At 42.6% G+C, this 27,816-nt stretch overlaps 1 protein-coding gene across 1 annotated transcript in view; it reads right to left on the reverse strand.

The window, feature by feature from the left end:
• The window catches only part of POLR3B (RNA polymerase III subunit B), a 144,588-nt gene that overhangs the window by 37,449 nt on the left and 79,323 nt on the right, over nt 1–27,816 (reverse strand). Inside the window, exons 20-23 of the mRNA XM_069763464.1 lie at nt 18,122–18,331; nt 12,431–12,589; nt 5,826–5,943; nt 208–350 (exon numbers count right to left, since the gene is read on the reverse strand). Coding sequence (XP_069619565.1) covers nt 208–350; nt 5,826–5,943; nt 12,431–12,589; nt 18,122–18,331 — 630 coding nt within the window. The remainder of the gene's footprint in view (nt 1–207; nt 351–5,825; nt 5,944–12,430; nt 12,590–18,121; nt 18,332–27,816) is intronic.

Below are 27,816 nucleotides of genomic sequence, written 5' to 3' on the forward strand. Positions count from 1 at the left end.
GTACGGCTAGTACCTAGTAGCACCCCCTTTTTCAAGTATCACAACTTGTAAACGCTTTTTGTAGCCAGACAAGAGACTTTCATTTCTTGTTTACTTAGAAAATTGGTAACATGTTCAATACTTATTTCACCCCCAGTAGTTGCCCTCACCCAGCGAGACCCCCACAGTGACTGATCAGGACTAAGAATTGAATATAAAGTACTGCACCTTTTTGTCCGTGACGGCTGCTGAATTTATCGCCAATTTCGGGCCTCCGTGTTTGTCTCAGTAGGATTTTAATAAGAAACGCTTCTTCTGCATTGGAGGAAATCATGACTTTTTCGATATAGGACTCAGTGGAGCCTTTGTAGCTACAAAGAAAAAAAATATACAAAAGTTCAGGGGGACTTATATTTCGGATAGCTTGGGGGAAGTAGTGGTTCTCCTTGTGGTCTTCTGGAGAGACTTACAGATATGCAAAGCACCTTTGGATAAAGTTATGTAAATCAGATTTCTGCCAGAAAGGTGGCAAGAACTCTCTAGCTGCACCTAACAACCCAAGTCCAACCTCATACATCCGACATAGTCAATGTAGGGATCTCCTGACCCCAATAGCTTCATATATGCCTATGTTGAGTTGGAGATCCAAGTTCAGTCCGAACGTTGCGATACGGAGTCTGACTGTGATACACGGATGTGCGAAACTGACTTATAAGTCTATAACTCGGCCCTTTTAAGAGCTATGAGTAGAACTTTAAACTCATTCAGATGTCCTTGCAAATCGGTCCAATCTCAGGCCGAGACGTTCCTCAGGACTAGATACTTGAAAGGATAAAGAGCTAGCACTCGACAGATAGGTAGAGTTTCTTGATGGTGCTAGTGCACGGGATCCAGAGACCCTCAATAACTGGAAAAAAGTAAAACACTGCACTCATCCAGTTCAATTTTGCTAAAGTGAAAAAAGTTTATTGCAGACGTGAAGGCAGAAAACAGTGAGGCAACACGTTTGACGTTTCGGCCACTCAGTGGCCTTGTTCACAAATGGTGCTGTAACAAAGAGATAAACAACAGTGTATGAACATAACATATACATAGTAATAAAAATATATATACAAAACTATTTACACAGAAGATATAGGTACTGGAACCCATGTCATAACCTGTAGAAGGAGGAAAACGGTTCTAGTGATCCTGCAACCAATAGTAAACCCGGAGGATAAGAAGAAAGGAGGTAGGGTTTAAAGAGGATAAGATCTCTACAAGCGGGAGGATCTGGTAAGAGATTTATAAACATACCCTTTAGGAACTGTTTGTGACACGTCAAGTAAGAACAAGGATAAAGTAATATGTAGCCAAGTAAGGGTAGTCCGGCTGTGGCCTATATGGAATGAACACAAGAGGCTGTCGACAAAGAAGTAGATGGTGCAATCAAACAACAATCAGTAAAATAAAAATGTATAGAGCCATATGAGGTTGGAATAATGTATATATGTATATATATAGGAGAGAGTAATTACCCAAATGGCAGATAAAGCTTGTCTTATTATTCAATAGTCGGAAGCTGTAGTGCAGTCCAGCGATAAATTTGAGACATCTGTCAAAAGGTCAGGTTGGCTGTAATATATATAGTATAGGAGTGTATACTCTATATAAGTTCAAGGATAGACCAGTAAAACAAGTAAATCAGCCAAGTTGCTACCTGGATTGTTAAGTTGGCTCATATGTGGCCCTGCAGACTCGAGGGTTCCAGCAAAGAGAATAGGGTGAGGCAGGGAATATTAGAATCCCTTCATGCCGTGTCAGTCATCTTAGTAAGGACCTACGTGCCTATAGAGGGTATGAGCAGGGATACAAAGCGTCATGTAAAGTCTAGAGTCCGACCCAGGGTACTTATCTTAAAAGTCCAGATGTAGTCTCACAGTCATTGGTGGTGCAATGGAGGCGCGGTCCGGGGTTGCAATGTCCGCAGTTGGAGGTACCGTGGGAAGCGCCGACACAGGCAGTGTCTAGGCGGTGAGAGCGGCGGTAACTGGACTCCAAGGCGTGGAGTTTTAAGCTGGCCACAGCCGGTCACGTGACCGGAAAGGGAAGAGCCCGCCCGCACCTGCGCACTAGCCTAAACGAGGACTATGTTACAGGCGCCTGCGTGTGAGGCTTGTGTTGCCGGCGTCTGCGCGTTGATAGGGAGAACCGGCGCCTGCGCAGAGCGTTGTCCTAGAGGGCACAGCGCAGAGGGATGTGCGCTTGCGCATGAGAACTATAGGGGCCGAATATGCCGGGCGCAACAGCGCTGCGGAGGAGAGCCACTCTAAGTCCAAAATGTCTCTGGGGAGCCAGGGGCTAGATCAATCCATGGCAATAGAGATTAGCTAGGCACTGGTATAGGAGAACTAGGAAGAGAGGAGCGTAATAATCCTATTGAAGGACCTCGGCATGTAGTATACCTATATGAGCATGAGGTGGTAGTATGTATCTTGTGTAGTAGGTGACATACGACTGGAGGAAAAAAAACAAAGCCGGAGTACAATAGGGAAACTAGGAGTACAATATGTTAGTAGTTGCACTGTGGTGGAGAAAATAAATTGACATTCTATATAGATATAATATAACATGACGGTACTGTAGTAGGAGTCCAAACCAACAATGATTATTCATAAGGAACCCGAGTTGAATAGGTGGGAAAAAGCATGGGCAAAATAACAAATAAATAAACAAAGTATATAAAAAGTAAAAATAAAATATGAAAAATAAAAAATAAAAAAAGGGGGAGGGGGGGAAATTGTAAAAAAGTTAAGGGTAAATGAAGCTTAGGGGGCTCCTAAAGGGTGTGTCTCTTACCATCCCGTGGAGATACGATACGAAATCTACATGTGCAGACGGTTAGTTTGCCTAAGGGAAAGAAAATCTGGTTAAGATAGCCAATCCAACTCTCTATTGAGTCCTTTCGGATGAAGTGTGTCAAGCGTGTATATCCAGAAGGATTCCCTCTGTTTAAGTAACTGAATATGATTCCCTCCTCTCCTAGGGCGATGGACTTTTTCAATAACCTGGAAGCGTAATTGTGCTATTGTGTGGTGGGCTTCTTTAAAATGAAATGGTAATGGCAACCATTTCATTTTAAAGAAGCCCACCACACAATAGCACAATTACGCTTCCAGGTTATTGAAAAAGTCCATCGCCCTAGGAGAGGAGGGAATCATATTCAGTTACTTAAACAGAGGGAATCCTTCTGGATATACACGCTTGACACACTTCATCCGAAAGGACTCAATAGAGAGTTGGATTGGCTATCTTAACCAGATTTTCTTTCCCTTAGGCAAACTAACCGTCTGCACATGTAGATTTCGTATCGTATCTCCACGGGATGGTAAGAGACACACCCTTTAGGAGCCCCCTAAGCTTCATTTACCCTTAACTTTTTTACAATTTCCCCCCCTCCCCCTTTTTTTATTTTTTATTTTTCATATTTTATTTTTACTTTTTATATACTTTGTTTATTTATTTGTTATTTTGCCCATGCTTTTTCCCACCTATTCAACTCTGGTTCCTTATGAATAATCATTGTTGGTTTGGACTCCTACTACAGTACCGTCATGTTATATTATATCTATATAGAATGTCAATTTATTTTCTCCACCACAGTGCAACTACTAACATATTGTACTCCTAGTTTCCCTATTGTACTCCGGCTTTGTTTTTTTTCCTCCAGTCGTATGTCACCTACTACACAGGATACATACTACCACCTCATGCTCATATAGGTATACTACATGCCGAGGTCCTCCAATAGGATTATTACGCTCCTCTCTTCCTGGTTCTCCTATACCAGTGCCTAGCTAATCTCTATTGCCATGGATTGATCTAGCCCCTGGCTCCCCAGAGACATTTTGGACTTAGAGTGGCTCTCCTCCGCAGCGCTGTTGCGCCCGGCATATTCGGCCCCTATAGTTCTCATGCGCAAGCGCACATCCCTCTGCGCTGTGCCCTCTAGGACAACGCTCTGCGCAGGCGCCAGTTCTCCCTATCAACGCGCAGACGCCGGCAACACAAGCCTCACACGCAGGCGCCTGTAACATAGTCCTCGTTTAGGCTAGTGCGCAGGTGCGGGCGGGCTCTTCCCTTTCCGGTCACGTGACCGGCTGTGGCCAGCTTAAAACTCCACGCCTTGGAGTCCAGTTACCGCCGCTCTCACCGCCTAGACACTGCCTGTGTCGGCGCTTCCCACGGTACCTCCAACTGCGGACATTGCAACCCCGGACCGCGCCTCCATTGCACCACCAATGACTGTGAGACTACATCTGGACTTTTAAGAGAAGTACCCTGGGTCGGACTCTAGACTTTACATGACGCTTTGTATCCCTGCTCATACCCTCTATAGGCACGTAGGTCCCTACTAAGATGACTGACACGGCATGAAGGGATTCTAATATTCCCTGCCTCACCCTATTCTCTTTGCTGGAACCCTCGAGTCTGCAGGGCCACATATGAGCCAACTTAACAATCCAGGTAGCAACTTGGCTGATTTACTTGTTTTACTGGTCTATCCTTGAACTTATATAGAGTATACACTCCTATACTATATATATTACAGCCAACCTGACCTTTTGACAGATGTCTCAAATTTATCGCTGGACTGCACTACAGCTTCCGACTATTGAATAATAAGACAAGCTTTATCTGCCATTTGGGTAATTACTCTCTCCTATATATATACATATATACATTATTCCAACCTCATATGGCTCTATACATTTTTATTTTACTGATTGTTGTTTGATTGCACCATCTACTTCTTTGTCGACAGCCTCTTGTGTTCATTCCATATAGGCCACAGCCGGACTACCCTTACTTGGTTACATATTACTTTATCCTTGTTCTTACTTGACGTGTCACAAACAGTTCCTAAAGGGTATGTTTATAAATCTCTTACCAGATCCTCCCGCTTGTAGAGATCTTATCCTCTTTAAACCCTACCTCCTTTCTTCTTATCCTCCGGGTTTACTATTGGTTGCAGGATCACTAGAACCGTTTTCCTCCTTCTACAGGTTATGACATGGGTTCCAGTACCTATATCTTCTGTGTAAATAGTTTTGTATATATATTTTTATTACTATGTATATGTTATGTTCATACACTGCTGTTTATCTCTTTGTTACAGCACCATTTGTGAACAAGGCCACTGAGTGGCCGAAACGTCAAACTTGTTGCCTCACTGTTTTCTGCCTTCACGTCTGCAATAAACTTTTTTCACTTTAGCAAAATTGAACTGGATGAGTGCAGTGTTTTACTTTTTTCCAGTTCCTCAGGACTAGAGATGAGCGGACTAGTCGAAGTTCGGGTTCATCGTGTTCAACTCAACTTTAATCCAAAGTTCGGTTTCGTGTACCAGAACTTGAACCCTATAGAAATGAATGGTGACCCGAACTTTGGGGCTGGAAAAAAATCTCTCATCTCTACGCGGGACCACTGCCAGTTCTCCTGCCAGTCTGGTTAGTCTGCTAGGGGATGACAAGTGAACGCTGCAGCCGATCAGCAGACACTAAAAGGCTGCGGCAGTGATTTCCGGCTGAGATCAAAGAAACAGCCTCCGAGGTCTCTCTTGGATCACCACTGCCACTGATTGGCTGCAGTGGTCTCGTGGTATTCGAAGAAATGGATAAATACAGAGGAGACCAGCGAGGAACATGGGGGGAGGTGAGTATTCATTTTATTTTACAAGTGGGCCCATTGTAGACTAACAGGCAGGTTATTACGGGAATAATCAACCAATGGACATACTAAGACAAAGTCATACAATATAAAACGTAATAATGCTGTAACGTCAGCTCAGCCCCATATTCACTTACGTTACAGGCACGTCTTTAAACTGCGGCTGCTGAGGCACACTACTGCCCTCTAGAGAGGTTTGGGTGACGGTCGGCATGGACTTGTTGACGAGCACTTGTTTGTTTTCCACTTTTTCCCCTAGTGACAAAATTTCAGGAGGAAAAAAAAAAAAAATTACCGTAAATCAATCGAGACGCAGCAGTTATAATAAAAAGAAGCAGAATGCTACATACTATGGAGTAATCTCCGAAATAATAATACTTCCGCCACCGACTATAAATACAATCACACTGTGCAATTTTTGTTCAAATGAAAATTTTTACTTAATTTTACAAATGGGGGGAATACAGTCAATCAAAATAAATAAATAATTCTCAGAAGTCGCAATTGAGAGGATAGAGCAAAGACTTGGATGATCTACGCGGAGGCGTCTTAGGTGTCCGTAGTGAACACAGCTATTTGCTTCTCAGGGTAAAATTATGTATTTTATCTCTTTAGCTAAAATGGGCATATTTTTAGAGTACCGGATCTTTATCTTCTCAGCCCCCAATGGGGGTGGTCTTTGTTGTCCTTTCTCATTCTTGGGTCCTCTACCAGAGGGTTCTGCGCAGGATCTTAGTTGTTCCCAGCATTGCGCTTTTCTGGACAGAGAGCTCAGATGTTGCTCCTGGGATCTGTTGTAGACGTTCTTCCAACATAGGGGTCACTGCTGCAAGGTCTCCTATCTGTTGATGGCACATCCCATGCTGAGGCTTGTCTTGCCATGGCGCTTCATGTTCCTGTTCTTCCTTCCAGATCTATTGTTGTTGCTGCCTTAGGCTTTCTCTCAGCATCTCATCTTTTGGTGCCATTTTTCTGATGTGTTCCTGGATACTCCTTGCTTCATCCGTGATGGTGGCTTGGATGCTTATCCAGCCTCGCCCACCCTCCTTTCTGTTGGCATACAATCTTTGGGTGTTAGACTTAGGGTGGAGACCTCCATGCATTGTGAGGAACTTTCGTGTCTTCACATCGGCAGATTCCATCTCTTCTTTTGGCCAGCACACCATGCCAGCAGGGCATCTGACAACTGGCAGGGCATATGTATTGATGGCGTGGATTGTATTCTTCCCATTGCACTGGCCCTTCAGGACCTGTCTATCCATTTGATGGTATTTGGAGGTTATATAACCAAAAGAATAAGAGCGGGACTAAAAAAAAAAATAAAAATAAATAAAATATCTCAAGCTGGGTGCAAAGCCCCCCAGGCAAAGACGAAACCTTACATAGAGTTTCAAAAATTGGAGGTGTATATATGTATGTGTATATCTAATATATAATTGCCTAGAATACTACTTCCTGCAATTTGTGCCAACTTCCTGTCCGGAGCTAATGTCCGGAGCTAATGTCCGGAGCTAATGTCCGGAGCTAATGTCCGGAGCTAATGTCCGGAGCTAATGTGCGGAGCTAATGTCCGGAGCTAATGTCCGGAGCTAATGTCCGGAGCTAATGTGCGGAGCTAATGTGCGGAGCTAATGTGCGGAGCTAATGTCCGGAGCTAATGTCCGGAGCTAATGTCCGGAGCTAATGTGCGGAGCTAATGTCCGGAGCTAATGTCCGGAGCTAATGTCTGGAGCTAATGTCCGGAGCTAATGTCCGGAGCTAATGTGCGGAGCTAATGTCCGGAGCTAATGTCCGGAGCTAATGTCTGGAGCTAATGTCCGGAGCTAATGTCCGGAGATAAGTGACGTCAACAGTGTCCAGTGTCTGATTGGTTGCCGCCTGCTGCGAGCGACCAATCAGAAACGTGCCGTACTGTGACACACTCCGCCCGCCATTTTGGTGTGATTTTTGAATTTTTACCTCACAGCAAGTTTCTACTGCGTGGAGGTGGCCCAGTGACGTTGCTCTTCAAGCTCCTGCCGAATTTCGTCAAAAAAATGATAATACCATTTACCAAAACTATATATATTTAGTTGTGAAGTGGTTCAGTGACATTTTCACACCAATTTTGAACTTTTGTTTGGTGTTTTCTCCATATACTGCCTATTATTTTTGTTCTTTCTTACTATTATTTATTAATTGTATTATTCTTACATTTGAATAAATAAAGTATATATGGATTCTAGACTCCCGATTCTTTAGAATCGGGCTGCCATCTAGTATATATATATATGTATATATATATATATGTGTGTGTGTGTGTGTGTGTGTGTGTGTGTGTGTGTGTGTGTGTGTGTGTGTGTGTATATATATATATATATATATATATATATATATATATATATATATATATATAAAATTGTCTAAGGGGTACTTCCGTCTTTCTGTCCTCAACTTCCGTAACGGAAATCCCACGTTGCCGATTGGTCTCGGCAGCTGCCTGTCATGGCTGCCGCGACCAATCAGCGACGGGCACAGTCCGATTAGTCCCTCCCTTACAGTCACAGTGCCCGCCGCCCGCTCCATACTCCCCACAGTCAGTGGCCCCGGCGCTCCGCTCCATACTCCCCACAGTCAGTGGCCCCGGCGCTCCGCTCCATACTCCCCACAGTCAGTGGCCCCGGCGCTCCGCTCCATACTCCCCTCCAGTAACCGCTCACACAGGGTTAATGCCAGTGGTAACGGACCACATTATGCCGCGGGTAACGCACTCCGTATCCGCTGCTATTAACCCTGTGTGACCAAGTTTTTTACTATTGATGCTGCATAGGCAGCATCAATAGTAAAAAGATGTAATGTTAAAAATAATAAAAAAAACAATAAACCTGCTATACTCACCCTCCGTTGTCCGCTGAGCCGCTCACGCTGGCCGCCATCTTCCGTTCCCAGAGATGCATTGCAAACTTACCCAGAAGACTTAGCAGTCTTGCGAGACCGCTAAGTCATCTGGGTAAGTTCGCAATGCATCTTGGGAACGGAAGATGGCGGCCGCATCACACAGCTTCGCTGGATCCCAGGGGTGAGTATACAACTATTTTTTGTTTTAATTACTTTTTTTTAACTGGGATATGGTGCCCACACTGCTAAATACTGCGTGGGCTGTGTTCTATACCTACATGACTGGGCAATATACTACATGGCTGGGCATTACACTACGTGGGCTGTGCAATATACTACGTGGACATGCATATTCTAGAATACCCGATGCGTTAGAATCGAGCCACCATCTAGTATTGTATGTATATTGTATAAATATATATATATATATATATATATATATATATATATATATATACATATATATACATATATATATATATACATATATACATATATATACATATATATATATACATATATATATATACATATATATATATATATATATATATATATATATATACACATACACACACACAGTACAGACCAGAAGTTTGGACACACATTCTCATTTTAAGATTTTTCTGTATTTTCATGACTATGAAAATTGTACATTCACACTGAAGGCATCAAAACTATGAATTAACACATGTGGAATTATATACTTAACAAAAAAGTGTGAAACAACTGAAATTATGTCTTATATTCTGGTACTTTAAAGTAGCCACCTTTTGCTTTGATGCATGCTTTGCACACTCTTGGCATTCTCTTGATGAGCTTCAAGAGGTAGTCACCGGGAATGGTTTTCACTTCACAGGTCAGCCCTGTCAGGTTTAATTAGTGGGATTTCTTGCCTTATAAATGGGGTTGGGACCATCAGTTGTGTTGTGCAGAAGTCTGGTGGATACACAGCTGATAGTCCTACTGAATATACTGTTAGAATTTGTATTATGGCAAGAAAAAAGCAGCGAAGTAAAGAAAAACGAGTGGCCATCATTACTTTAAAGGGAACCTGTCACCTGAATTTGGCGGGACTGGTTTTGGGTCATATGGGCGGAGTTTTCAGGTGTTTGATTCACCCTTTCCTTACTCGCTGGCTGCATGCTGGCTGCAATATTGGATTGAAGTTCATTCTCTGTCCTCTGTAGTACACGCCTGCACAAGGCAAGATTGCTTTGCGTAGGCGTGTACTACGGGGGACAGAGAATGAACTTCAATCCAATATTGCAGCCAGCATGCAGCCAGCGGGTAAGGAAAGGGTGAATCAAACACCCGAAAACTCCGCCCATATGACCCAAAACCAGTCCCGCCAAATTCAGGTGACAGAGTCCCTTTAAGAAATGAAGGCCAGTCAGTCCGAAAAATTGGGAAAACTTTGAAAGTGTCCCCAAGTGCAGTGGGAAAAACCATCAAGCGCTACAAAGAAACTGGCTCACATGAGGACCGCCCCAGGAAAGGAAGACCAAGAGTCACCTCTGCTTCTGAGGATAAGTTCATCCAAGTCACCGGCCTCAAAAATCGCAGGTTAACAGCAGCTCAGATTAGAGACCAGGTCAATGCCACACAGAGTTCTAGCAGCAGACACATCTCTACAACAACTGTTAAGAGGAGACTTTGTGCAGCAGGCCTTCATGGAAAAATAGCTGCTAGGAAACCACTGCTAATGACAGGCAACAAGCAGAAGAGACGTGTTTGGGCTAAAGAACACAAGGATTGGACATTAGACCAGTGGAAATCTGTGCTTTGGTCTGATGAGTCCAAATTTGAGATCTTTGGTTCCAACCACCGTGTCTTTGTGCAACGCAGAAAAGGTGAACGGATGGACTCTACATGCCTGGTTCCCACCGTGAAGCATGGAGGAGGAGGTGTGATGGTGTGGGGGGGCTGTGCTGGTGACACTGTTGGGGATTTATTCAAAATTGAAGGCATACTGAACCAGCATGGCCACCACAGCATCTTGCAGTGGCATGCTATTCCATCCGGTTTGCGTTTAATTGGACCATCATTTATTTTTCAACAGGACAATGACCCCAAACACACCTCCAGGATGTGTAAGGGCTATTTGACCAAGAAGGAGAGTGATGGGGTGCTACGCCAGATGACCTGGCCTCCACAGTCACCAGACCTGAACCCAATCGAGATGGTTTGGGGTGAGCTGGACCTCAGAGTGAAGGCAAAAGGGCCAACAAGTGCTAAGCATCTCTGGGAACTCCTTCAAGATTGTTGGAAGACCATTTCCGGTGACTACCTCTTGAAGCTCATCAAGAGAATGCCAAGAGAGTGCAAAGCAGTCATCAAAGCAAAAGGTGGCTACTTTGAAGAACCTAGAATATAAGACATATTTTCAGGTGTTTCACACTTTTTTGTTAAGTATGTAATTCCACATGTGTTAATTCATAGTTTTGATGCCTTCAGTGTGAATGTACAATTTTCATAGTCCTGAAAATACAGAAAAATCTTTAAATGAGAAGGTGTGTACAAACTTTTGGTCTGTACTGTATATCGGCACAAAAAAATCCCAATTGGCCTATAAGATGACATTACTGTGTGCATGATTTTTTTTTTTGGTCTGTACTATATATATCCCCCGTCCTGGTATATGTTCCCCGTTCTTCCACTGTTCTTTAATGCTTAAAAAAAAAAATCATTTTACTCACCTTCCCTCTGCTCCCACACTTTTCGGCATCCTGTTCTGAAGCCGGCAGACTTCATCAGACACACAATGGGAGCACATGATGTCACATACCAACGTCAGCTGCTGGCCTCAGATTGGACGTTAGCGTGTACTGCAGCTCACAGACCCAGTGAGTCTCTGTGCCGCAATACAATTCAACTGAACGTGCGTCCGTGGATGCACATCCAGTTGAAGTTTGCACTGGCGTTGTTGGGCCCCTCTGTACGGGTCCGGTCGCGAACTCTGCAACCATGATCATTACGACCCAGTACATAAGTAATAATGAGAGTAATCAAAGAATGATCAATGCAGAAAGAAACATTCTGCAACTTCGCAGTTCAGTTTAGGGAAATGTCTTTTATGCCATCTTGAACCATAAATCTGCCAAAATAAGGAAAGGGCTGATCTCTCTTCACCCTTTAAGGAACCAGACATTTTTTATTTATTTTTCTCCAGTTCTTCATGACTTTTTTCCCCTCAATATAACCGTAAGAGAGCTTGATAGTTTTCTTTGGGAGACGAGTTGAGCTTTTTAACGACAACTCTTATTTTACCGTAGAATTTACGTAAAAAAAATGCAAGTGTGGCAAAATGGTGACAAAAAAGACGGAATTCTGTCATGGTTTTTTGGGGGATATTTTCTTTTAACGAAGCTGTGGTAAAAATGACCTGGAAATAAGGTCAGTAGTACGATTACCAAACTTAAATTTTTTTTTTGTGGATACAATTTAGAACCTTCTTTAAAAATAATGTTGTTTGTGTCACCATTTTCGAGACCTAGTGACTTATTTTTAATTTTTCCACCCATGGAGCTGGGTGAGGGCTTGTTGTTTGTACACTGAACTGTAGGTTTTATTGATGGCATTTTAGGGTACTTGTGGCATTTTGATGAATTTTAGTCGTACTTCTTCAGGATGTTTGACTTTTTTTTCCCCAGACAAAATGATGCCAAATGTGTTTGTTTTTTTCTTTTTTAATTTTTGAACGGGGAACGGAAATGCAATGTAGACTAGATAAGTTTGGAACTTTTCATTGTAGGATGATTAGGCTTCATTATCGTAAAAAAAGAAAATCCCTTGAAGAGATTAAAACAGACAGAACCAAGGTGCTGCATATCACGTATTCCCGGGCGAACCGTACCGCACTTACCGGGTGAACAGATGCCATCAGCGTCTAAGATTTCATGTCTCCAGATTGGCTTGCGTGTGGTGGCGTCTAGCATGGGTCCCATCACTTTGTCGAACGTCTGGTTGCTGTAGCGTTTCAGCGTGCACTTGGCATTTTTGTAAACGAGACAACGTCCAAAGCCTGAAAAGAAAGCAGCAACAGGTTAAACCCAAGAGTTAACAAAATTAAGGTATGTGTGGAGGCTGTGCAACCGAACGCCCCCGAATACACCAGCACGCACTAGCCCACTTGGCTAAACATTAGGAATCAAGCAGCATCATGAAAACCAAGGAGCACACTGGACAGGTCAGGGATAAAGTTGTGAAGAAGAGTAAAGCAGGGTTAGGTTAACCTCACTTGAAACCCTGCTCCCCTCAACAAGGCCATAATTAATGGAAAAGTGTTATCACAAAATGACCTATTATTTACAAAAAAATGTTAAATTTAACAGTTTTTTTTTCTTTACTTTTAATATCATGAGCTACTGTATATTAAAAAAATAAAATCTTGCAATTTTCACTCCAGCCAATACTCCATATTGAGAGCAAGTACTAGAGGCAATAGATCGATTCTGGAACTATCTTTTGTATTGAAGCATCTAGTGAACGTGGGCAAATGTCATCGTACCAGAGGAGGTGAGCCGTGACATCACCTATTGTGGCTAATGTGTGAAGTACTGTATATAGAGGTGATCAATCATTGTGTGGGAGGAGGAGGTGAGCTGTGACGACACCGACTGAATGACTGATTCTGTTTTATCTCTACTGTATAGAGAGGGGCTACCTTCATTGTAATCCTGTCTGTAGTGACGAGACTGCTGAAAAGTCACCTGTACAGAGCAGGTTGTGAGAGTCTCATATTTACACTAATGGTTCTCACAAAATTAGAATATCATCAAAAGGTTAATTTATTTCAGTTCTTCAATACGAAACGTGAAACTCATTATATAGAGTCATTACAAACAGTGATCTATTTCATGTGTTTATTTCTGATAATGTTGATGATTATGGCTTACAGCCAATGAAAAACCAAAAGTCATTATCTCAGTAAATTAGAATACTTTATAACATCAGCTCGAAAAAAATTATTTTAAAATCCAAAATCTTGGCCTACTGAAATGTATGTTCAGTAAATGGACTCAATACTTGGTCGGGGCTCCTTTTGCATCAATGCGGCGTGGCATGGAGGTGATCAGCCTGTGGCACTACTGAGGGGTTATGGAAGCCCAGGTTGCTTTGATAGCAGCCTTCAGCTCGTCTGCATTGTTGGGTCTGGTGTCTCTCATCTTCCTCTTGATAATATCCTATAGATTCTCTATGGGGTTAAGGTCAGACAGGTTTGCTTTTTTACTTTTGGCAGTGTGGACAGGGGCCAAGTCCTGCTGGAGAATGAAATTTCCATCTCCAAAAAGCTTGTCGGCAGAGGGGAGCATGAATTGCTCTAAAATGTCCTGGTAGACGGCTTGGTCTTGATAAAACACAGTGGACCTACACCAGCAGATGACATGGCTCCCCAAACCATCACCGATTGTGGAGACTTCACACTAGACCTCCAGCAGCTTGGATTGTGGCCTCTCCACTCTTCCTCCAGACTCTGGGACCTTGATTTCCAAATTAAATGCAAAACTGACTTTCATCTGAAAACACCACATTGGACCACTGAGCAACAGTCCAGTTGTTTATCTCCTTGGCCAAGGAGACGCCAATAACAGACATCGGGAAAAGCAGCAGAGACTTAGTTATGGACCCGGGGAGGGTGACTAACGCGTAACATAACTAGTAGATCCATTTATTGGCAGTGGTGTCGCATGTAACTCCTGCAGCGGTCACCATTGGAGGGTCTTGAATTAAATTCCCGTTAATATTTTGCATGTGCCGGTTAGAGACCATCAGAGATGACACGCACACAACACCAAGCTTCAACAGCCCCCGACAAAAGAATGGCACCTCCAATTAACATCACTCACTGGACGGACGCCTCTGTGCCATTGTTCCATAAGGCAAAGCTCTGGGTCCCAAAACCAGAATAAAAGGACTTTTTTTTTTTCCCCCGTCCCAGCACTCCGCTTCTTAATGGTGTGCTCAGTAATGGGCATCAGGGCACCCCGGGTTTGCAATCCAGGCTTAATACTACTGACTGTCGGCCACTTCTGCAGAACGCAGCTTAGGGAGCACACTACTATATAACGACCGTGAAAGCGGCACAAAGGTGTTTGTTTTTTTTTCTTATAGTTTCGATTTTACAGAAAAAAGGGGGGGGGGGATTCAATTCCTATTTAGTTCCACTTGTACTGACATGGGCGCAAAAGAAGCAAAAGCAGACATTAATGTCAGATATAAATGTCTGGGAATCATTTCATAGGAGCCTAGCAACCGCTGCTGGCCATCATGTCTATTAAAGGGATGAAAAGACTGGCGTGTGTGGCGTGCATGGAAGGAAAGGTAATCCAAGTCCTACTGACAAGAGAGACTCAATTATTTCTCGCTAATGACCATCAACCCCCCCAATCTCAGTCCAATTAGCCTGATAGAAAATAAAGAAAGAAAAGGACGGAATTCGGTTTGCAAACAGAAGATAGAAATGAATAGATGCCGGCAGCGGCGATCACACAACTACTCATCATACATGCGCAGAAGAGTAGGAAGAGCGGGGGGGGGGGGGGGGGGGGGATGGAATTAGGAACCCAAAAAAAGAAGAGAGGGGAGCACATGTCTGCAACAACAAAAGCTGACCAGTAAGGACTTATTCAGGTGTCCGTGCACAAGGTTCTGATCAAGGACGGGCTGCATGTCCCTCGGCCAAAGTAGGTCCTTTGTACAAGGTTGCGTGTCTCTCCACCGAAGCAGGACCTTTCTACGAGGCTGCGGGTCTCTCAATTAAAGCAGGTCCTTTCTACGAGGTAGCGGATCACCCGACCAAAGCTGGACCTTTCTACAAAGTTGCGGGTCACCCAACCGAAGTAGGACCTTTCTGCGAGGTTGCGGGTCTCTCGACCACAGCAGGACCTTTCTACGAGGTTGCAGGTCTCCTGACCTTAGCAGCACTTTTCTACGAGGTTGTGGGTAACCTGACCAAAAAGCAGGACCTTTCTACGAGGTTGCAGGTCCCCTGACCAGAGCAGGACCTTTCTACGAGGTTGTGGGTCACCCAACCAAAAAGCAGGACCTTTCTATAAGGTTGCAGGTCTCCTGAACGGAGCAGGACCTTTCTACAATGTTGCGCGTCTCTCGACCAAAGCAGGACCTTTCTACGAGGTTGCGGGTCTCCTGACAGGAACAGGACCTTTCTACAATGTTGCGTGTCTCTCGACCGAAGCAGGACCTTTCTATGAGGTTGCGGGTCTCTCGAACAAAGCAGGACCTTTCTACGAGGTGATCACACTCTGATCAGGAGAACGTCGGCCAGTCTGGACGCTGCGGTCCAAGATCAGACCGAATAGCACGGATATCTGAATAAGCCCTAAGGCTGATTCCACATATCCAATAATCACCGTTACAAACAGATTTAGCAGCAATCAGGATAAAATAAATTGTGCAGAAGCAACTTTTCTGTCCAACCAAAAAAAACAGTTGAAACTAGATCCATATAATTTTTTAATTTTAACATTAAAGTCTATGGAAAACAGATCTGTTAAATAGCAGTCCGTTTTTTTTGAAACTTTTGCTCAGTCTCATCCTGCCAATTTTATATACATTATTGGTAGCTACAAAAACTGCTGATGCTCCTGTAATAAACAGAAACCCTATCCGTAATGAAAAACGTGTGGATGCAACTTTACAAAACCTCATGGTGCAATATTAAAATCTCATACCGCAATATCGCTACAGCAATACAAAGAAGTCTGTATATCAATGTTTTGCTGATACACCGCTCAATCTCTTGGATTGACAGAATTTAAAACATACAATTCTGGCTACCTGCCATCACCACTAGGGGGCGCCAAGTAGTTGACTGCAGACTGTCAATGTAGAAATAGTATGTGAAAGCTGCCAAACTATGCAATAATTCAAGGGTGTCAGGGATAACATCAGGGAGACCATACAGTTGACACCGCTGCCACTAGTTTGTCAGGGTACGCAACTCCGCAGCCTTCAATCGTCAGGACAATTAAGCAATTGACTAACGAGTGATATACGAAGTTGTGGCTGCTTCCACTGCTTGGCCTAACCCTAAAGCACATATAATACCTGATGAAGGCCGTTGTGGGCTGAAACGCGTTGTTTTGTTCTTATTAAAGTGTCCTAATAAATTTGGTACTGAGCAAATGATCTCAACCTTCAAATTATCCTTGTCTTCCGGAAGCGCCTAGAAAGGAAATTTTTTTTTTTTTCCTCTAACCATTGTATTCACATGCAATCCTTGGATCAAGGCTGGCATAGTTCCTGCAACAGTGCTGCATACCGGAATACTATAAGGCGTGGATCCATCATACGGATCAATTGAATGTACATACAAGACATCCAAAGGGTGAGTGCAACAATATATATTTCTTGCTGTGAATATACATCTACACTTAGACTCTGCGCCCCTTGTCTCCCTTTTTATATCTCCTTCCGAGATCCTTGTGAAAAATATACAAAGAGAACATAAAATGGGAAAAAAAGAATATGGTATATACAATTACATAAAATAAAATAGAAAAACTAAAGAAAAGTACTAAACCAGATGTTGCAGGAATCTTTATGGAGGGAAGCTCTTCCATTAGGAAAATGGACACACTCACTGCAAACTATGTCTTCCAGAAATAAAGAATGACAGAAACCCAAACTCCAATTTTTATTAGATCAAAGTTACGCCCACATACCTCCCCCTAGTGAGCGCACTGTGGGATAGTTGTGGGATGTGCAAGGTCTTTTAGAATTTTATGAGCTCCATAACTTTCATGATATCTTCGCCCCTGGACGTCCAAGGCGGTAGATATTGTACTCATGTTTCCTACTGTGATTTTACCTTTCTATAGAGATGAAACATGGCATGGATAGCATTATCCATAGGATAATTAAGTTGAAGGAGATAGAATGGCTCTACGATAATGAAAGAGAATGCATCATAGTCATCCCTTCTCTATTCATCACTGAGCACTAGCTCCAAACTGTCTCAAACAAGACCTTTGAACAGAGGAACCTCTTGCCTCAGAAGTGTACTTCTCTGCCTCTGTCTAATGGAATCGCAGTCTTTGTGGCTGGTTCCCAGAGCATATCTCCGCTATAATTACCTGGTCACTGCATGAGGTCTCTACTTCAATGGAGGCTTAAGTGTCAGCTCTCTCTCACCTCCCTAGTTATATTTAATCCCACATGTTCAATGTGAGTGTGATATGTCCCCTCTCTGGAGATGTCTTTATAGATTTTAATTTTCATCTATGGCACATGGGTTTTGTTATTCAAAAATTTTCCCACAGCCAATAATACTGAAGAAATAAGTGAAAAATGTACACCTATCCATTTAATCCAGTGCCACGTCCCTGGTTCTCTACTAGTGCCATACATCACTATAGCCAAGTCATTGGCTGTAGCTGTGAAGCCAGTAAAACAGAAGACAGGCGGGGAAAAGCAGGACACATTTTAAAAGGGAAAAGCCTTTTAAAATATTTAACAACCTAACCTTTTAATTCCGGACAGGTTAGCCCTCAGCGTACACACAGGTATGGGTACGTGCCTGAACCTCACTTACCTCTATCCAATGAGGCTTTATTTAACACAAGGGCATCTTCAATGTCATAACCACTGTAACTCATCACGGCCACGGTGGCGTTCTGTCCGGCTGGAAGTTTTTCAAAATCTATAAGTTCAATAGTCTTCGTCTTCACCATCGGCCTCTGTGGATATGCCAGCAAGTACATCAACGTATCGATCCTGTTCCTCTGGTTGTAACCAATCGTCCCTGAAGAAAAAAAATCATTAAAATCAAACTCCACATTTGTTTGGGTAAATGTTAAAAACTTAAAGCAAGCACAGACCAATAATCCTAACCTACACAGGTGTAAAGAGTACCTAAACTTTTATCGTATAGAATTCTGTCAAGCATGGAAAGTTATGAAACTTAGCGTTTAAGTGGCTTCCAAACCCCTCATTTTCTAAACTTTATTTTTGTGCCTTTAGCTGTATTGATATCAGAACATATCATGCTTCATAAAGGCACGGATGATTGACCTCGTGGAGACCAAAACATCCAACACCGCGGAGACACCATCACGTGTTTCTCAACGCAGTGATTCCAGAACACTGCCCCCAAATATGCAAATGCAAGTAGAGGAGCTGCGGAGACACCATCACGTGTTTCTCAACGCAGGCAGTGAATAGCCAGACCTTTCACCGGGAAGGAACAACCAAGGGAAGGGCAGCATCCAATAAAGGAAAACATCCAATAAAGGAAAACCACCTATGCCAAGCATGGTATCCATCCACAGACAGCTGTTTCGGGGTTTTTGCCCCTCATCAGTGTGGAGTAGGAAACTGGCTATCAGGAGCAGTGCCTAGTAGAAAGTCTATAAAGGCACGGATGATTGACCTCGTGGAGACCAAAACATCCAACACAGCGGAGACACCATCACGTGTTTCTCAAAGCAGTGATCCAGAACACTGCCCCCAAATATGCAAATGCAAGTAGAGGAGCTGCGGAGACACCATCACGTGTTTCTCAACGCAGGCAGTGAATAGCCAGGCCTTTCACCGGGAAGGAACAACCAAGGGAAGGGCAGCATCCAATAAAGGAAAACATCCAATAAAGGAAAACCACCTATGCCAAGCATGGTATCCATCCACAGACAGCTGTTTCGGGGTTTTTGCCCCTCATCAGTGTGGAGTAGGAAACTGGCTATCAGGAGCAGTGCCTAGTAGAAAGTCTATAAAGGCACGGATGATTGACCTCGTGGAGACCAAAACATCCAACACCGCGGAGACACCATCACGTGTTTCTCAACGCAGTGATCCAGAACACTGCCCCCAAATATGCAAATGCAAGTATTGGATGCTGCCCTTCCCTTGGTTGTTCCTTCCCGGTGAAAGGCCCGGCTATTCACTGCCTGCGTTGAGAAACACGTGATGGTGTCTCCGCAGCTCCTCTACTTGCATATCATGCTTCAAACATAAAGATACCAAATGTAAATTTTGGGTGAAGAATCAACAACAAGTGGAACACAATTGTGAAGTTGAACGAAATTTATTGGTTATTTTAAATTTTTGTGGAAATTCAAAAACTGAAAAGTGGGGCGTGCAATATTATTCGGCCCCTTTACTTTCAGAGCAGCAAACTCACTCCAGAAGTTCATTGTGGATCTCTGAATGATCCTAAATGCCTAATGGTGATAAATATAATCCACCTGTGTGTAATCAAGTCTCCGTATAAATGCACCTGCTCTGTGATAGTCTCAGGGTTCTGTTTGAAGCACAGAGAGCATTATGAAGACAAAATAACACAACAGGCAGGTCCGTGATACTGTTGTGGAGAAGTTTAAAGCTGGATTTGGATACAAAATGATTTCCAAAACTTTAAACATCCCAAGGAGCACTGTGCAAGCGATCATATTGAAATGGAAGGAGTATCCTACCACTGCAAATCTACCAAGATGCGTAAAGGCAACACAGCTCATCACCCTGAACTCACCATCCCCACTGTCAAACATGGTGGTGGCAGCATCATGGTTTGGGCCTGCTTTTCTTCAGCAGGGACACTGAAGATGGTTAAAATTGATGGGAAGATGGATGGAGCCAAATACAGGACCATTCTTGAAGAAAACCTGTTGGAGTCTGCAAAAGACCTGAGACTGGGACGGAGATTTGTCTTCCAACAAGACAATGATCCCAAACATAAAGCAAAATCTACAATGGAATGGTCCACAAATAAACGTATCCAAGTCAAGTCAAAGTCCAGACCTCAATCCAATCGAGAATCTGTGGTAAGAGCTAAAAACTGCTGTTCACAAACGATCTCCATCAAACCTCACCGAGCTCGAGCTGTTTGCCAAGGAAGAATGGGCAAGAATTTCAGTCTCTCGATGTACAAAACTGATAGAGACATACCCCAAGCGACTTGCAGCTGTAATCGCAGCAAAAGGTGGCGCAACAAAGTATTAAGTTAAAGGGGCCAAATAATATTGCACGCCCCACTTTTCAGTTTTTGAACTTCCACAAAAATTTAAAATACCGTAACCCATAAATTTTGTTCAACTTCACAATTGTGTTCCACTTGTTGTTGATTCTTCACCAAAAATTTACATTTGGTATCTTTATGTTTGAAGCATGATATGTGGGAAATGGTTGAAAAGTTTCAGGGAGCCGAATACTTTCGCAAGGCACTGTAGTATCCTGTTATCCTGATAAAAGGGTCATTTTCACCGAATTGACCCTCCATAGCCATGAAATCTGGTAAGAAGACCACATTTGAAGGTCTTCAATCACTTTCTTAATAACAGGTGGGCAGTTGACCTCTTATACCAATTTGCGGCATTTACTTTGAGGTGGATGGTCCAGTAAACCACTCTAAGATTTTGAATATATTGGGCAGTGATGTGAGAATCTTTTGGTGGGATTTGAAAAAGCCAAGAATATTTGTGACCTAAAAGCCATTAAAAACTGGGCTAAGATTCCTCAGGAACGCTGCCAGAAGCTCATGTCTGGTTGTGCATCATGTTCGCAGCAGGTCACAACAGCCAGAGGGGCTCTACTTTACTAAGAACTAAAGACATTTATCATGAAGGGGTTGGGTAATTCTGAGACTGAAATTTAGATTTTATGAGATATACAAAACACAAATTATCAAGTATTTGTGAAGTGTAAAGGAAATGATGCACATAAATCTGAAAAATGTGACGTCCATTTGTACTCCGCTGCCCTGAATCAGTAGCTTGTAGGACCACCTTTTGCTGCAACTACTGCTTCAAGTGTTTTGGGTCCGTCTCTACCAGCTTTGCACATTTAGAGGCTGACATTTTTGTCCATTCTTCTTTGCAAACTAGTTCACCGATATTGGATTGAGGCATCTGTGAACAGCAGCTTTCAAGTCTTGCCATAGATTCTTACCCTACTTTGCTCTTCTTCCCAACTTTATCCCTGACCTCTCTGGTGTGTTCCTTGGTTTTCATGATGCTGTTTGATCCCTAATGTTCTCAAACAAACCTCTGAGGCCTTCACAGAACAGCTGTAGTTATACGGCGGATACATTACACACAGGTGGACTCAGCTTACTAATTATGTGACTTCAGAGGCCAATTGGTCACTCAGGATTTTATTTAGGGGCATCAGACTACAGGGGGGCAAATACAAAGAGGTGCCACCTCACAACAGAAGGTCCGGCAACCCCCATCCTTATCTTGTATGTAACTTCTTCTCATGTACAGAACCATGGAATCAATGGGGTTCTAAAAATAAATACTTTGTGTTGGTATATCACATATAATCCCCCAAAAAATACATGTTAAATTTTAAGTTTGTGGGTGTATTGTGAAAAAAATGTAAAAAAAGTTCACTGGGTATGAATACTTTTTGAAGGCAACGTCAGTGTATATGTATATACACATATATATATATATATATATATATATATATATATATATATATATATATATATATATATATATATATATATATATATACACACACACACATATATATATATATATATATATATATATATATATACAGTGGGGCAAAAAAGTATTTAGTCAGTCAGCAATAGTGCAAGTTCCACCACTTAAAAAGATGAGAGGCGTCTGTAATTTACATCATAGGTAGACCTCAACTATGGGAGACAAACTGAGAAAAACAAATCCAGAAAATCACATTGTCTGTTTTTTTAACAATTTATTTGCATATTATGGTGGAAAATAAGTATTTGGTCAGAAACAAACAATCAAGATTTCTGGCTCTCACAGACCTGTAACTTCTTCTTTAAGAGTCTCCTCTTTCCTCCACTCATTACCTGTAGTAATGGCACCTGTTTAAACTTGTTATCAGTATAAAAAGACACCTGTGCACACCCTCAAACAGTCTGACTCCAAACTCCACTATGGTGAAGACCAAAGAGCTGTCAAAGGACACCAGAAACAAAATTGTAGCCCTGCACCAGGCTGGGAAGACTGAATCTGCAATAGCCAACCAGCTTCTAGTGAAGAAATCAACAGTGGGAGCAATAATTAGAAAATGGAAGACATACAAGACCACTGATAATCTCCCTCGATCTGGGGCTCCACGCAAAATCCCACCCCGTGGGGTCAGAATGATCACAAGAACGGTGAGCAAAAATCCCAGAACCACGCGGGGGGACCTAGTGAATGAACTGCAGAGAGCTGGGACCAATGTAACAAGGCCTACCATAAGTAACACACTACGCCACCATGGACTCAGATCCTGCAGTGCCAGACGTTTCCCACTGCTTCAGCCAGTACATGTCCGGGCCCGTCTGAAGTTTGCTAGAGAGCATTTGGATGATCCAGAGGAGTTTTGGGAGAATGTCCTATGGTCTGATGAAACCAAACTGGAACTGTTTGGTAGAAACACAACTTGTTGTGTTTGGAGGAAAAAGAATACTGAGTTGCATCCATCAAACACCATACCTACTGTAAAGCATGGTGGTGGAAACATCATGCTTTGGGGCTGTTTCTCTGCAAAGGGGCCAGGACGACTGATCCGGGTACATGAAAGAATGAATGGGGCCATGTATCGTGAGATTTTGTGTGCAAACCTCCTTCCATCAGCAAGGGCATTGAAGATGAAACGTGGCTGGGTCTTTCAACATGACAATGATCCAAAGCACACCGCCAGGGCAACGAAGGAGTGGCTTCGTAAGAAGCATTTCAAGGTCCTGGAGTGGCCTAGCCAGTCTCCAGATCTCAACCCTATAGAAAACCTTTGGAGGGAGTTGAAAGTCCGTGTTGCCAAGCGAAAAGCCAAAAACATCACTGCTCTAGAGGAGATCTGCATGGAGGAATGGGCCAACATACCAACAACAGTGTGTGGCAACCTTGTGAAGACTTACAGAAAACGTTTGACCTCTGTCATTGCCAACAAAGGATATATTACAAAGTATTGAGATGAAATTTTGTTTCTGACCAAATACTTATTTTCCACCATAATATGCAAATAAAATGTTAAAAAAAAACAGACAATGTGATTTTCTGGATTTTTTTTTCTCAGTTTGTCTCCCATAGTTGAGGTCTACCTATGATGTAAATTACATACGCCTCTCATCTTTTTAAGTGGTGGAACTTGCACTATTGCTGACCGACTAAATACTTTTTTGCCCCACTGTATGTATATATATATATATATATATATATATATATATATATATATATATATATATATATATATATATTCCATATACTGTATGTATACATTAAATGTTTTCCATATTCGACATAGTTCAGGGATGAATACCCTGAGTTTTTCTATGGCTGTGAAATGCCAAGCCTCGGCATATTGATGCGATTAGCCCACCGCAGAACAAAACCATGGTTTCTAGCCGATTTCAGATTAGGTCTCAGGTCATAACATGTCAGATGTTTTGTATTGTTGGTCTGAAAATTCCTCCAAAACATTTTATTGCCATTTAAAATTACGGAGATTATTATGCAGGTGATTTCCAAACAACAAAAGGTCCCAGGCACAAAGCGCTTTATCCCGGAGCAGTGAATGCAACGCGCTCTGCTGGGTTAATAACACACAAAGAAACACTAAGGAGTGATAAAGGTCGAGTGGAATGAAACCAAAACGGAGACAAACGTAAAAGACATATTACATTATACAGCGGTCGGTAAAGCTGGGGCACTCCAGATGTGATGAAACTACAGCTCGCAACGTGCACCGACAGCCACAGAGCAATCACTTCTGCGTTCACGATCTTACACCAATAATACCATCTAAATGAATATAAACATACAAACAAAGTAAGGCAAAATATAATCAAATAAAAATTAGAAGTGTTCATAGTCAATTTTTAATTAAATTGAATGAATAAAACATAAGTCTAAATAAAACTAATATTTGGTGACCTCCCTTTGCCTTCATCAGTTCTTCTAGATACACTTGTACTCCACACATGAAGGAACTTGACAGGTAGGTCGTTCCAAACATCTTGGAGAACCACAGATCTTCAGTGGATGTTGCTTGTGCAGATCCCTTCATCTCTTCGTGTAATCCCAGACAGACTTGATGATTTTGAGATCAGTGCTCTATGAGGCCCATACCATCACTTCAAAGACTCCATCCTGCTTTTAAAGGCACAGATGATTAGCCTCGGGGAGACCAAAACATCCAACACCGCGGAGACACCATCACGTGTTTCTCAACGTAGTGATTCCAGAACACTGCCCCCATCCCTTATGGGAAATATGCAGATGCATGTAAAGAAGCTGCGGAGACACCATCACGTGTTTCTCGACGCAAGCAGTGAATAGCCAGGTCTTTCCCTGGCAAGGAACAACCACGGGAAGGGCAGCATCCTATGAAGGAAAGCCACCTATGCCAAGCATGGTATCCATCCACAGACAGCTGTTTCGGGGTACACGTGATGGTGTCTCCGCAGCTTCTTTACATGCATCCATCCTGCTTTTGTCTTGGACAAAATTCTAGCCAGAGATTAGTCTGAAGACCACATGGACCACCCCATGAAAAGGCCTTCACGAGGCAACATAAAAGTGTGAGAAGAGCAGTTTTTCAACATGACAACTCCAAGCCATATGTTGCTCGTGCTACTGTGAGCAGCCTAAGGGGCCTAAACGTTCTACCACGACCTACGTCTCCGGATTTATCTCCCATCGAGCACATCTGGGACGTCGCTGATTGAAATTACACAGGAGCTACCGGCAGCTCTAGATCTCAACCCAATCATGGGAAATTCTGAAAACACAAGTTGTCAACTCTCCATCCAGCATCCAGGCTCTAAAAGAGGTCATTCTTGAAGAATGGAAAAAGATGTTGCAGGTTGTCTTCAAGTTCTTCATTCCATGCCCAGGAAACTTGGTGCTGTCCTCATGGAGGTCATACAAAATACTAGATGTAGTAGCTCTTGATGTGAGGTGTACTCAATTTTGAAACAACTAATTTGAGCAAAACTGAAGATTTTGTAACAAAACTTATATTATTAACCTTCCTTTCAGGTTTTGGGTTTAAAAAAAAAAAACATGTTCTATGAAACTCAGTCTTGTCCAAATTTTGGAAATTGTTCTCGTGTTCAATGAGATCTTGATTAAAATCTTACTTTTCAAAAGGGGGTGTACTCATTTATGCAGAGAGAAAAAAGTGTAAATGGCACAGAATTGCTATTAAATGTAAAATTTGAAGAGACTACAAAAAAAAAAAACCACAGATCAGACTAGTATAGCACATAGGAAGTCCCCATTCATGCTGAATTAAAGAATCTATTCAATTATCTCTTTTTATCTGGAAATCCTAAATCACAAAACTAAAAAGCTTGTGCTTATATATTTAGTCAATTTTCTTTATATTTATTATATACAATGGTATGCAAAAGTATTCACCCCCTGGCTTTTTACCTATTTTGTTACAAAAATATTTAAACACAGGTTGTAATGTAATACGATTTGTGTGTGCTGCATCAGCACTAAATAGTCTAAGTTGGTGAAGTGAGAAAAATATATAGTCAAAAATTAAATTTATGGGATAAAAAAAAAAATTGGCATGTGCATAACTATTCACTCCTTTTGCCATTAAACCCCTAAAAATTTCTGGTGGAAGCAATTACCTTCATAAGTCACATGCTTAGAGAAAGGAAGTCCACTTGTGTGCAAACTTAGTGTCACGTGGTCCATCAACATATACACTTCACTTTTTCTGAAACGCCACACAGGCTGCAACACCATTAAACTGAACCTGTCAGCAGGATTTTGCTAAGTAAACTACAGGCATTGTCAGGTTGACGCTGTTATACTGATTAAAACGATACTTGGGGTGAATAAATCTGTCTTGTGGTTCTTGTGTAATCAGTAAAGGCACGGATGATTGACCTCGTGGAGACCAAAACATCCAACACCGCGGAGACACCATCACGTGTTTCTCAACGCAGTGATCCAGAACACTGCCCCCAAATTTGCAAATGCAAGTAGAGGAGCTGCGAAGACACCATCACGTGTTTCTCAACGCAGGCAGTGAATAGCCAGGCCTTTCACCGGGAAGGAACAACCAAGGGAAGGGCAGCATCCAATAAAGGAAAACCACCTATGCCAAGCATGGTATCCATTCACAGACAGCTGTTTTGGGGTTTTTGCCCCTCATCAGTGTGGAGTAGGAAACTGGCTATCAGGAGCAGTGCCTGCATTTATAGACTTTCTACTAGGCACTGCTCCTGATAGCCAGTTTCCTACTCCACACTGATGAGGGGCAAAAACCCCAAAACAGCTGTCTGTGGATGGATACCATGCTTGGCATAGGTGATTTTCCTTTCTTGTGTAATCAGTGTCACAAGTTTTTAGTTAATGAGAAGCTCGTGCTCCGGGATGGGACTGTAGGCTGAGTTATCTTCCTGGTCCAAGCCAGAGAAACCAAGGAGAGACCTGTCCACAGGCTGCCCCGAAGCACAAAGGGACAGAGAGACAGACTGTTTGTGCTTCGGGCCGCCTGTGGTCAGGACTCTTCTTTGTTTCTCTGGCCTACAGCATCAAGAAAGACTGCCTACAGTCCCACAGAATCAGCATATCATAAACTGAAAACTTCTAACACTGATTACACAAGAACTACAAGACTGATTTCTTCACCCAAGGTATCGTTTTAATCCGTTTTACACTGCCAACCCGACAATGCCTGTAGTTTAATTAGCAAAATCCTGCTGACAGGTTCACTTTCAGCAAGAAGCGCCACTAACCAGGAACAAAGCTGTTGAGAAGAACAAGTCAGAAAGGCAGCACAGAGACCAAAAGGTAACCCTTTAGGAGATGCAGAGTTCCCAAGCCGTACACTCCATAGGAGGTGGCCTTTATGGAAGAGTGAGGAGAAAAAAGATAAAGCTTGTTTTGAGTTTGCCAAAAGACTTGTGAGAGACACCCTAAATGTATGGAGGACGGTGCTGTGATCAGATGAGACAAAGGCACCAAAGTAAATGCTATTTTTGGCGCTAAACCAACAGCTCATCACCCCAAGGACACCATCCCACAGTGAAACATGGTGGTGGCAGCATTATGCTGTGGGGATGTTTTTGGCAGCAGGGACAGGGAAAATGGTCCAAGTCGAGGCGAAGATGAATGGTGCAAAATAATATTCTTGAGCAAAACCGGTTTCAGTTTGTAATTTGAGACTGGAACGGAGGTTCACTTCCAACAAGACAATGAATAAAGCAACACTTGAGTGATTTAAGGGGAAATATGCAAACGTTTGGGAGTGGACTAACCATAGCCCAGACCTTAATCCAACTGAGAA

The sequence above is a fragment of the Ranitomeya imitator genome, chromosome 4 (genome assembly GCF_032444005.1).
Source record: "Ranitomeya imitator isolate aRanImi1 chromosome 4, aRanImi1.pri, whole genome shotgun sequence".
Classification (NCBI taxonomy): Eukaryota; Metazoa; Chordata; class Amphibia; order Anura; family Dendrobatidae; genus Ranitomeya; species Ranitomeya imitator.